Source organism: Quercus lobata, chromosome 6 (genome assembly GCF_001633185.2).
Source record: "Quercus lobata isolate SW786 chromosome 6, ValleyOak3.0 Primary Assembly, whole genome shotgun sequence".
NCBI lineage: Eukaryota > Viridiplantae > Streptophyta > Magnoliopsida > Fagales > Fagaceae > Quercus > Quercus lobata.
Window position 1 is genome coordinate 2,374,715 of NC_044909.1, and position 10,375 is coordinate 2,385,089.

Consider the following 10,375-nt stretch of genomic DNA (forward strand, 5'->3'; position numbering starts at 1 on the left):
GAGTGATTTTTACAAGTGTACCTATCACATTTATCTTGTCACTTGGTGGTACATTGTATCATTTTTTGAGCTGATTGTTAGGGCTTGGTCGTGGAGTATATGTTACATTAAAATTTGCTGTTTCTTTTTTCAGACAATGTTTGCATGTGATTTCCGTTGTCTTTGTGTCAGTGATTGTTTGTCCATGTGATATTTCTGTTATCTTTGTGTTAGTGATTATTTCCTTGTGATTTTTCTGTTGTCTTTAGGTTAGTGGTTGTTTCCATTTGACATTTTAATATTATTGAATGACTTAGGCTTAGAGAAGTGGCTTGTCAACCTATTATGATGTTGCTATTACTGATTAATAAAGCAAACTGGTATACTGTTACTGAGTCTAACATAGAGCGTCTGATGCCAGGCAATTGGAAAAGTCAAATTACACATACACGTACACATTGAGCACCAAATGTCAGACAATCTGAAAAGTGTTAGAATGGATATTGCACTCTTGCAAAAAAAGTTGCAATTTCTGCACTTCATTTACTTTCCCCAATAAAAAACTTACAGCAAAGCCTTGTTCCAATAATATCAATTTGTCAAGTTCATGATCCTCATATTTTACTCCGGCAGAATTCATTTGAATCCAAATTTTCTTATAAAATTAATTTAACACAATTATAATGAAGTCCTTATATTGGGGTGATGTGATATCAATGGTGCTAAACTATGTTACTGTATATTGAATTCAGTTATCAGTTTCAACAAAAAACAGTGAGAGATATTACTGAAAGTGAATCTGTTTCTAGGTGAGATAATCAGACATGCTCCTCTTAGGTTGACCATAACTTTATAAATATGCTGAATCCCAGCCAAGGATTTAATGTTAATACTTTCCAATAATCAACAATAAGTTTGGTTTTTTTAACGCAATCAAAGACATTTTTATGAAAGTTCTCTTTCCGGAATTCATTAGGGCAAATTTTTATTTATTTTTTTAAAATAAATATGTTTGGCCTCATGGGGAGGGGGAAGGGGAGATTCGAACTACTGACCTTTGCTTTATGAGGTATGATTCCCAGTCAATTGTGTGCATTAGGGGAAAATGACCATACCATTTGTCTTCCAAAGGCTGTCCAGCAGGTTTCTGTCCCAAGTTAAATCAATTCTGTTCTCACCTCCTTAATTGCCTGTTTGGATAGAGCGGGAAAGGAGGGGGAGTGGAGGGGAGTAGAGTAAAGTTGGGTAAAAATAAGCTAATTTTGTACTAAATCTACTCTACTCCCCCTCCCTCCCCCTCAATCCAAACGGACCATAAAGAAACCCATATGCAACCTGAATTTCATAGGAGAGGAAGGGAAAAGGGGAAAGAGAATCATGAAATGAGGTGATCGATATGCAATTTGGCAAAGGCAAGGGTGATCACAAGTTGACTGGGTTCAGTATGATGGCCACCCTGTCACTCAACCATGTCGATTAGGGAAGAAAGAAACCCATTGCCAACCGATGCAAATCTACTTACCAACCATCTGACCAGATTAGGCGATTCCATCAATTTGGGTAGAGATCAATGTCAAGGCCAGCAATCCAAGCCAATCTCTGCAAGATCTAATGAAGATGGAGTTGATCTTCATCAAATCTAATGGACATCAAGAAGAGAGACTGGCAACTAGCAAGGGGTGATGCTGGTGAGGTTGAGGTTTAGAAGGGATGAAAACAGGCAAGGTGGGCATTGTATTTTAACCACATTAACAGTTGAATTCAATATAATGTCATGTAGTTTATCAACATTGACATCATCCTAATATAATGGCTTAATACTTATCCAAAAGAGAAAAGGACTCCAATATAATTGTGTTGAATTCAACTAAAAAAATTTGAGAAATTTTGGATTTAAATATGAGTTCTATAGGAGTAAAATATGGGTCTAGAATCTGATTAATGGAAATTCTTGAAACAAAGCTTTGCTGTAAACCTGAAAGATGTTTCTTGGGTTAATAATTGAAGTGCAAGCAACTTGCTTTCCATGCTAGAGTGCAATCTCCAATCTAAAACTTTTCAGATTCTCTGGTATTCTTTAGTGGATTTATCTTGCAATCAATAGAATGGTGTGTGCTCTTTGTCAACGAGTTTTAGCTCATATGGGCACCTCCTCTTCCTATAAAAACAAGGGTGAAGGGTGCATGTGTGACTTAACTAAAATCGGTGCATGCTCTTCGGTCCTTAAATGGAAATATATCTGGTATATATGTACTTTGAAATGTCTACAAGTCTTGCATTGTTTGTGACATGTTCTCTTTATTCTTATTATTTTCTTGAATATTGGAACTCTTTTAGGTGTCCTTGTTTTTTCCAAGTTGTTGAGTCTACTCTGTCTTGTTGGGCATGTGCAGTTTAAGTATAGGATAATGGGTCGGAAAGCTGGTTCGCTTTATATTAACCCAAAGAAATTTAGCTCTCTTCACAAACCTTGCATGAAGGAAATGATTGCATTTCTCAACTGCTTGGCTGTCAACAACAACAGTAATGATAAGTGCGTCCGGCAGAAGGAACTTTTGAGTGTCTGTATGGACTCTCAGGTGATATAACTTTTCTGATTTATTGCAGCATATTCTTCTCCTATCTTTTTACACAGCTTTTTACTCCTAATTTTTCATCCCAATTTTTTTGAAATTTTGACTACTTTCTTCTGGATTATCCAATGCAGTATATATCTCTAAAACTTTTGAGTGCCTTTGTTACAGGCAACCAATAAAAGAAAGTCTTGGGGAAGCATTAATTACCACCTGCAGAGGCTTAGCAGAGGAAGAAAGTAGTTTGGGCTTATAGAGAAAGAATGTTTTATTAGTGTCTCATCCTTCAAGTTCAGTTGCAGAGCCTTAGCATGGGAACTATTTTGGTTGGACCAGAAAAAGTTTAGAAATCATTTCCCAATTTGAATTGAATGCATCCGATGAAAACATCTATTGTAGTTTATGTTAATTCTTGTTGCAGTGAAGAATTTTACAGCAACTCTACATTCGGTAGAATGAAATTAGACAAGAAAGGCATCAGAGTTATTTCTTTACCATACTACTCAAAGCTTTGACATGTTACTCATTGATAAGTGATGACCTATTTTATTTTTATCTGCTCACATTTGTCAATGCATCAGTTACCCCTGCAAATAAACTTTATTTTTCCTCTTTTTGTATTTCAGTTGCCCCTACCAATTCTTAGTTCCCTGGCTTTCTTTTTAAAAGTATGAAGGGGAATTGAAACCTTTCTATCAAAGTAATGGAAGATAAATTGATCAACAAGCTAAAAATTTAGTTATTTATGTTATGGTTTTTGTTTTTACTTATATTTTGGTGATCTTTGCTAAACTGACTTGAAACACCCTGGAGATTTCAAGCCCAAAATGTTAGCCCAATGGGGAAGATGATGTCTAAAATTTACAAACTTCTCAGCCTTTGTGTCACCTATCATTGCATCACCGACTTACTAACTTAGCCTTTCTATTTCAGCTCCCCCTGATTTGTTGAGTTTGGCTAGGGAACTTTGAACATAATTTTTATTTATGTTTTATTTCATGTAAATTAACACATAGGTTCCATGTTAGCAAATATTTTGAGTTAAATGATTTCCATTTCTCATGTGATCCATTTCCATTTATCAGTTGATAGCAAAGACCTTTTGAAACAATATTATGGGGCTAATTAAATATTTTAAAATATAAGGTTCATTTTGAAACATGAGGCAGATGTTGAGGACTAAATATATATAAATTAACCTCAAAATTAGTAACATAGTTTATTTTTAAGTAAAATACTATTACCAACTATTTTTGGAAATTAAAATATTACTCAAATTAAAAGTAGATGATAAAAAGTTTTAAGAAATTTAATAGAAGCTTCGTTATTTGCTTAAGGTACCTAAGCTCCCTTCAGGTTTTATCACTTAATTGAAATGGCAACCTCCCCAAATGTTAGTATAACTTGCAATTCTCCTTGAGGTGTCTATAAATATGTCAAATAAGTTCACTTTCTCTTATATTATTACCTTCTTAACAACATATTCCATATTTTTTTTAAATGATTATTGTACAAACCTCTAGGATATAGTGTCATTTATAATTTTATATGTATCTTAAGAGCAAGACATGCCATTTTGTCTATAATTAAGAAAATCAGACATAGACTTATAGTCAAATATAGACTTATCTATCCCATGTAGAGGAAAAAAAAACCTTAAGAGTGAGTCTGATTTAAGGCATTTTAAGTAATTGCATAAACTTGTAATGTGCATTTAGATATCGCTTATTTTGCTGAAAACTGAAAACTTATTACTGAAAACGCTATAGCAAAAAAAAATTTATTGCTGCAAATTACTATTCACACATTTTTATTACTTGATTGGTCCATGAACAGCGCCATGGACCAGCCAAAAAAAACGCAAGCTGCTCAAACATAAACACAGCCGCTATCCCAAACGCACCCGGTAGTTTCAAAACCCAGTAGCTACATTTAACAAAGTTAGCAACTCAGTTTCAATAGCATTCTATTAGTTCAATGCCAACAATCATCTTAATCTTCTTGTAACTTTTTTTTTTTTTTTTTGATGAACCAAACACTTTATTAAAGAAGGAGAAACAAATTACAACTCCCTACTGGACTCTCTCACAACAACAGAAGAGAGACAGTCCGGGCAAAAACCACTGCCAAAAGAGCCAAAAAAATTACAAGATAAACTCCATTTTGCTAAGCTGTGGGCATCCTGATTACACAGCCTAGGAACCCACGACACCAACACTTTACCATGGAGATCAAGTAGAGACCTTAAATCAACACAAAGCGACCTGATTCTCCAAGGAGGAGGTAGTGTCAAATTTGATAGAAGCTAGACAACAACTTGAGAATCAGACTCCACAAGAACAGAATCACCATCCAGAGCAGGAACTAAAGAGATTGCCCATCTAACTGCTTCTGCTTCAACTTGAAGAGGGAGGGTCGTGTTCACTTTCATAGAGCCAGCAAACACCAACTCCCCTCTCCAATCTCTCACAACTACAGCGATGTCAGAAAAGCGAGGACCCACTGCTGCGTCTACATTTATTTTTATGTCCAGCCTTGAGGGAGGAAACCAACCCTGAGGAGAGGGCGAGGCCAGATGACTAGTAGAGGATGCTTTTGAATTTTTATGTTCAGCAAAAAGGCTAAAAATCCTTGACAAAACTCCCTCCAAGTTAGGCACAGCAGAATCAAATATGAAACTATTTCTAAGCTTCCAAATAACATCACAGAGGATGGCGCCAAACAGCAAAAATTCTTCTCTTTGACAAGGATTCAGATTGTCCACAAACGGAGGAGAAATGAGAAAGCCAATAAAGTCTGAAGTGGACTCAAATCCAATCTCTTCCATCCTCAACCCCCACTGACTTTGAAACCATACAGCTTTAGCAATAGCACAAATTGTAAATAGGTGAAGGGAAGACTCAGTAGTCAAACCGCACAATGAACAACAACTATCAATATTCTCATTAAATCTACTGATTACCTCTTTAGAAGGCAGCACGTTGGTAGCAATTCTCCACAAAAGCATCTTAAGGCGCTCATGAAACTTGGATTTCCATATTTGACCCCTAGTAGCATCAATTTTCGAGGGGGACGAGGTTGCCCTGCATAGCCAATAAGCAGATTTGGCTGAAAAAGACCCCGAGTTTGTGATAGTCCATGACCAACTATCCACAGAATGGCTAATTGGGATGGGGATTTTCATAATGAGATCAACCACCGTCTCATTGAAGAAATAGTTCAGTTTGTGAACATCCCATCTACATAGATCCGATGACAAGAGCTGAGACACAACCAAGGCCAAGTCTGGATTAGCATCAACCTTAGGGGAAGGAATGTAGCCTGGAAGATCGGGGATCCAAGGATCAGACCATATTCTAATAGAATCCCCACTGCCCAAAACAATACATTCGGCCTTGGCGATGATATGCTTAACACCCAACAAGTTTTTCCAAAATGGGGAAGCATGTCCATTATAGGAATGAGTCAGCCAGTTATTACGGATCTTGTATTTCGCCCTCTACACATTAACACAAGGACAATCTTTTCCCGTTAAAATCCACCAGCCAAATTTGGAAAGGAGAGCTTGGTTGAAGTCCCAGAGATTCCTAAAACCCAAGCCTCCCTCCTTTTGGGGCCAACAAAGAGTAGACCAAGCTATTGGAGTCCAGTATGAACCCAACTTAGATTTAGAATTCCACCAAAATCTGCGAGTTGACTCGTCAAGTTGCTCACTTTAGGAAGCTGGATGGTAGACATAGCATAGGCTGGAATGGCTTGGGCCACCAATTTGATAAGGGTTGCTCTCCCAGACCAAGACAAATTTTTGCTTTTCCATCCACTTAGCTTACTATCCAGCCTCTCTTTACTTAGATTATGCTTTAACACTAGCCAATGACATTTAGACACTTGTCAATCATTTAGAAGGCTACTAATGCTAAATAGCTAGTAATGCTATGTTTGTTTCGCTATAAAACCTTTTATAAAGATAGTTTTCCACATTTTTTTAATGTTTGGTAGCATAAAAAAAGACTGGTCAACGAAAAACTCTTATAAAAATAAGGCTTATTTTTTATAAGTTATTTTCCCAAAAAAAAAAAAAATTGGAAAACAATCTCTCTCTCACCCAGTGCATAGCTCCTATAAATATTATCTTCTTCTGACTTAGGAAAAAATATTTTCTTTTGCTCATTCAACATTTCTCACAATAAACTCTCTCACTTCTTCTTTTCCCTTTGTTTTTTCTCTCTTCTCACACCCTCATTATCACCTCCCTGGTCTCTTCTCTTTCCATAGATTTCTTTCTCTATCTGCCTCTCTTCTATTTTTTCTCCCTATTTCTTCGCCCCTCTATAACACCATTCTTTAATAAGGTTTTTTATTTTTTTTTCTCCTCACAATCAATCAATGGTTCTATAATAATTTTTGGTATATTTATCAAACTACTTGTACTGGATTAGTTTGCTAGTAAAATTATTTGGCCTATGTGGCATTTTGAACTATTTAAAATGGAACTTAAAGTTATAATGGTTATTTTGAATTATGAGAAATATAGTTTAAAATATATATATATTATGTACGTTACTGTTCACATACATGAGCAAGATGAGTATTCGAGATCATGAAAATTGGATAGCGAATTTTGATTGTATCAACTATCAAAATTTTAGTTTGAAAACCAAATTCATTCTTGGTTTTTTTTTTTTTTTAATTATTTATTTATATTGATTACACTAGGTGGGTTTACACAATATACATATTATACATGTTTTAAATTATACAATAAATTTTATAAAAAATGTGGATATCAAATACTAGAAAACATTCTGAACTCCATTTTCAAGGTTGTTACTAAATACTAGAAAATGAGATAGTTTTCCAAAAAATATTCTCTGAAAAATGAATAATTTTCCAAAAAACATTAGTGTCAAAACAAATAGAGCGTAAAAGTACCAAATTGTAGTTACTTTGCACTCAAATTTGATATATAATTGAAAATAAGTCTTGTGAGCTTTTCTTTAAGAATTTTATGTTTTATTTTCAGTAGAGGTGTTTAATCACTTATCAGTTTGTTTTAAACAACTCACATTCCATTTAGTTCTAAATCGTATCACGGCCCATCATATTTATTTACATAAGAATTGTTTCAATAAATCTTAAGAGGGGTTGGTCTAATTTACCCTCTACTTATAAATATATATATATATATATATATTTGTTATGATTTATTACTATTTAAAGTAATTTTTATTTTTATTTTGACAAATTACCATATTGTTTGATTTCATATATATATATGTGATATTTTCATTATTTTAAATAAAATAAATTATACTTAACCCTTAAAATTTTGGAGTTATATATTCATTTTGACCCCTTAAATTTGAAAATTCTCAAGTTCACTAAGTTGATTCTATTTTCAAAATGATCATTCTATCTATCTTCATAACTATTCTATAGTTGTTAAGTACCAACAAAACAACACCTCATGGACGGAATGATCACAAATTTTTTTTGAGGGGGGGGAATGATCATAAATTGAAAACAAAATCAAACAAAATTTTAAATAAAATAAGCTTTAAAAAAAAAAAGACTCAAAACTTTTAATGGACCGAGACGAAAAAAACTCCAAACTTTCGGGTACAAATTGTAATAATAGACATTTAAAAAAAAAAAGAATTTTAACTTTTAAATAATCAATAATCATCCTTGTCCCGCAAGTTGGAACTAGAAGAAGAGCTTTTTCTTTTCTTGTTTTGCTGCTTTTACGCAACGTCGTCGATACCAGAAAGTTTTGCTTATACAATTTTCTCGGCTCCCAAACAGAGGGTAAGCTCATGTAATTTTCCGAGAATTTGAGTTTGTGAACTTACTTTTACTTCTATATACCTCTAATTATTCTTTACACTACTTTTTAGGCTCATTCGGTGGATCTCTCATCTCTTTTTGTCGAAATAGCATCAATTGATTCGTCAGCAGTACTAAACAGGTACAATTCCCTCTCTCATAGTGTGGTTTTTTACCTTAGGGTTCCAAATTTCTGGTTGCAATAAATTCGACACAATATTGATTATTGCTTTATTTTCCGTTTGGTTCCTGAGAAAATTTATGAGTAGATATATAAGCGTTATTTTGAAGAGTATCGTGTTTTTTTTTGTTTAGAACTAAACAAAGTATTTGAATAAATAAACGAAGCTAATTAGTTATTTTTTGAATCCGTATTCGGTTTGATTTTTGTAATTAATTGCTCACAATATGTTTGATTTTCAGTCAAAAACCTAAATTGAGCTTAAAAAATTTGTGTACTATTGGCAATGCTTAGAAATGTTGAATTATTTGTATTTATTCTGATTCTGATTCTGCTTTTATTTTTGTTGTTTTTGTTTTGAAGTTTTAATGGACATGGAATGGTCTGATTCGAAGTATGAACACCGCGAAGAGAGGGATGATGAGTCTCCAATGCGAGAACATTATGATGATTTAGAACAGGATGGGACTGATAAATCGAGCAAGCACTGAAGCAAGGATAGGAAGAAGGGTAGTCGAGGAGGGGAAGATAAGGAACATAGGAGTAAAGACCGAGAACGATCAAAGAGAAGTAGCGATGATGTTGTGAAGGAAAGAGAGAAAGAAAGCAGTAGGGATAGGAGGAAAGATGATAGAGATGAGCGAGAGAATTAGGATAGGAGCAAAGATAGTAAGGTGAGGGACAAAGAATATGATAGGGAAAAATATAGAGAGAAAGAGCGTGATAGGGATAAAGATAGAAAAGATCGAGGGAAAGACTGTGAGAGGGAGAGGGAGAGGGAGAGACATGCAGAGAAGGATAGTGATCGAGGACGAGACAAGGAGAGGGTAAAGGAGAAGAACAGGGATAGGGATAGAGATAAAGAAAGAGAAAAGGAAAGGGATAGGCCAAAGGAAAAGGAAAGGGAAAAGGAGAGAGATAAATATAAGGATCTTGAAGGAAGCAAATCTAAGATGGACCATGAAGATAATAGGGATAGGGATGCTTCCAAGCAAGGGAGGTTATCCCATCATGCTGAGACTGAAGAAAATACTGAGGGGTCATTAGGTGGAGCGCACTTGTCGGCATCAGAGCTTGAGGAGCGAATATTGAAGTAAGGAAATCTTTATGTATGCTTTATTTGTTGCATTTTGATATATCAAATCAATAACTGGTATTTGAAACCTTAAGTCCATAAAACCATGTTGACCATACTTTCCTGCTATCTTGGTTGTGCTTGTGTTTTGCCAGTAGCTGCTTTGTACTTAGCACTGTATTAGTTATCATTTAAGTTACTTGTTTTTCCAGCATTCCCTTGGATTTTGTGTCTAAATTAGTTTAACTGAATGGTGATTATTTGGTATAGTGATTTACATCGTATTTATCTCTTCTACTTTTTTTTGCATTCTATGTTGGTAGTGTGACAATTATTCCAGAACTTTAAAAAGCCATTTTTCCAAAACATGTTTGATGTAATGTGAATATGTTTCTTTACGCCTCTTTTTAACCTTTTTGTTCAGGAAAAGAGAAGAAAGATTGAACAAAAATTCTGAAAGTGTTTCTGAAGTTTTGTCATGGGTCAATCGGAGTCGTAAGCTCGAGGAGAAAAGGATTGCTGAAAAGGAGAAAGCATTGCGGCTCTCAAAGATATTTTCATTATTTTAAATAAAATAAATTATACTTAACCCTTAAAAATTTGGGGTTATATAATCATTTTGATCGCTTAAATTTGAAAATTCCCATTAGGTTCACTAAGTTGATTCTATTTTCAAAATGATCATTCTATTTATCTTCATAACTGATCTATAGTTGTTCAGTAGCAACAAAACAACACCTC

General features: G+C 34.4%; 2 protein-coding genes and 1 pseudogene across 2 annotated transcripts; 2 read left to right on the forward strand and 1 right to left on the reverse strand.

Moving 5' to 3' along the window:
• Positions 1–1,254: 1,254 nt before the first annotated feature.
• On the forward strand, positions 1,255–3,125 carry LOC115994191. Its single transcript, XM_031118246.1, has 3 exons — positions 1,255–1,704; positions 2,373–2,558; positions 2,724–3,125. The coding sequence occupies exons 1-3, from the start codon at positions 1,690–1,692 to the stop codon at positions 2,793–2,795; spliced, it is 273 nt and encodes a 90-aa protein (XP_030974106.1). The 5' UTR covers positions 1,255–1,689; the 3' UTR covers positions 2,796–3,125.
• Positions 3,126–4,857: 1,732 nt separating this feature from the next.
• LOC115994650 lies at positions 4,858–6,290 on the reverse strand. The gene is made up of 2 exons (XM_031118868.1): positions 6,210–6,290; positions 4,858–6,051 (listed from the first exon to the last, which is right to left on the reverse strand). Exons 1-2 carry the CDS (start codon positions 6,288–6,290, stop codon positions 4,858–4,860), a joined length of 1,275 nt encoding a protein of 424 aa, XP_030974728.1.
• A 2,635-nt stretch (positions 6,291–8,925) lies between these two features.
• Positions 8,926–10,203, forward strand: LOC115994652 (annotated as a pseudogene).
• Positions 10,204–10,375: the final 172 nt, after the last annotated feature.

Excerpts from the sequence above, each read along its gene's own strand:
- LOC115994191 (XM_031118246.1), top strand. Across the intron at positions 2,559-2,723 it reads GTGTCTGTATGGACTCTCAG|GCAACCAATAAAAGAAAGTC; the intron begins GTGATATAACTT and ends CCTTTGTTACAG.
- LOC115994650 (XM_031118868.1), bottom strand. The coding sequence starts at position 6,290 with ATGTCTACCATCCAGCTTCCTAAAGTGAGCAACTTGACGAGTCAACTC. Across the intron at positions 6,052-6,209 it reads GAATTCTAAATCTAAGTTGG|AGGGCGAAATACAAGATCCG; the intron begins GTTCATACTGGA and ends GTTAATGTGTAG.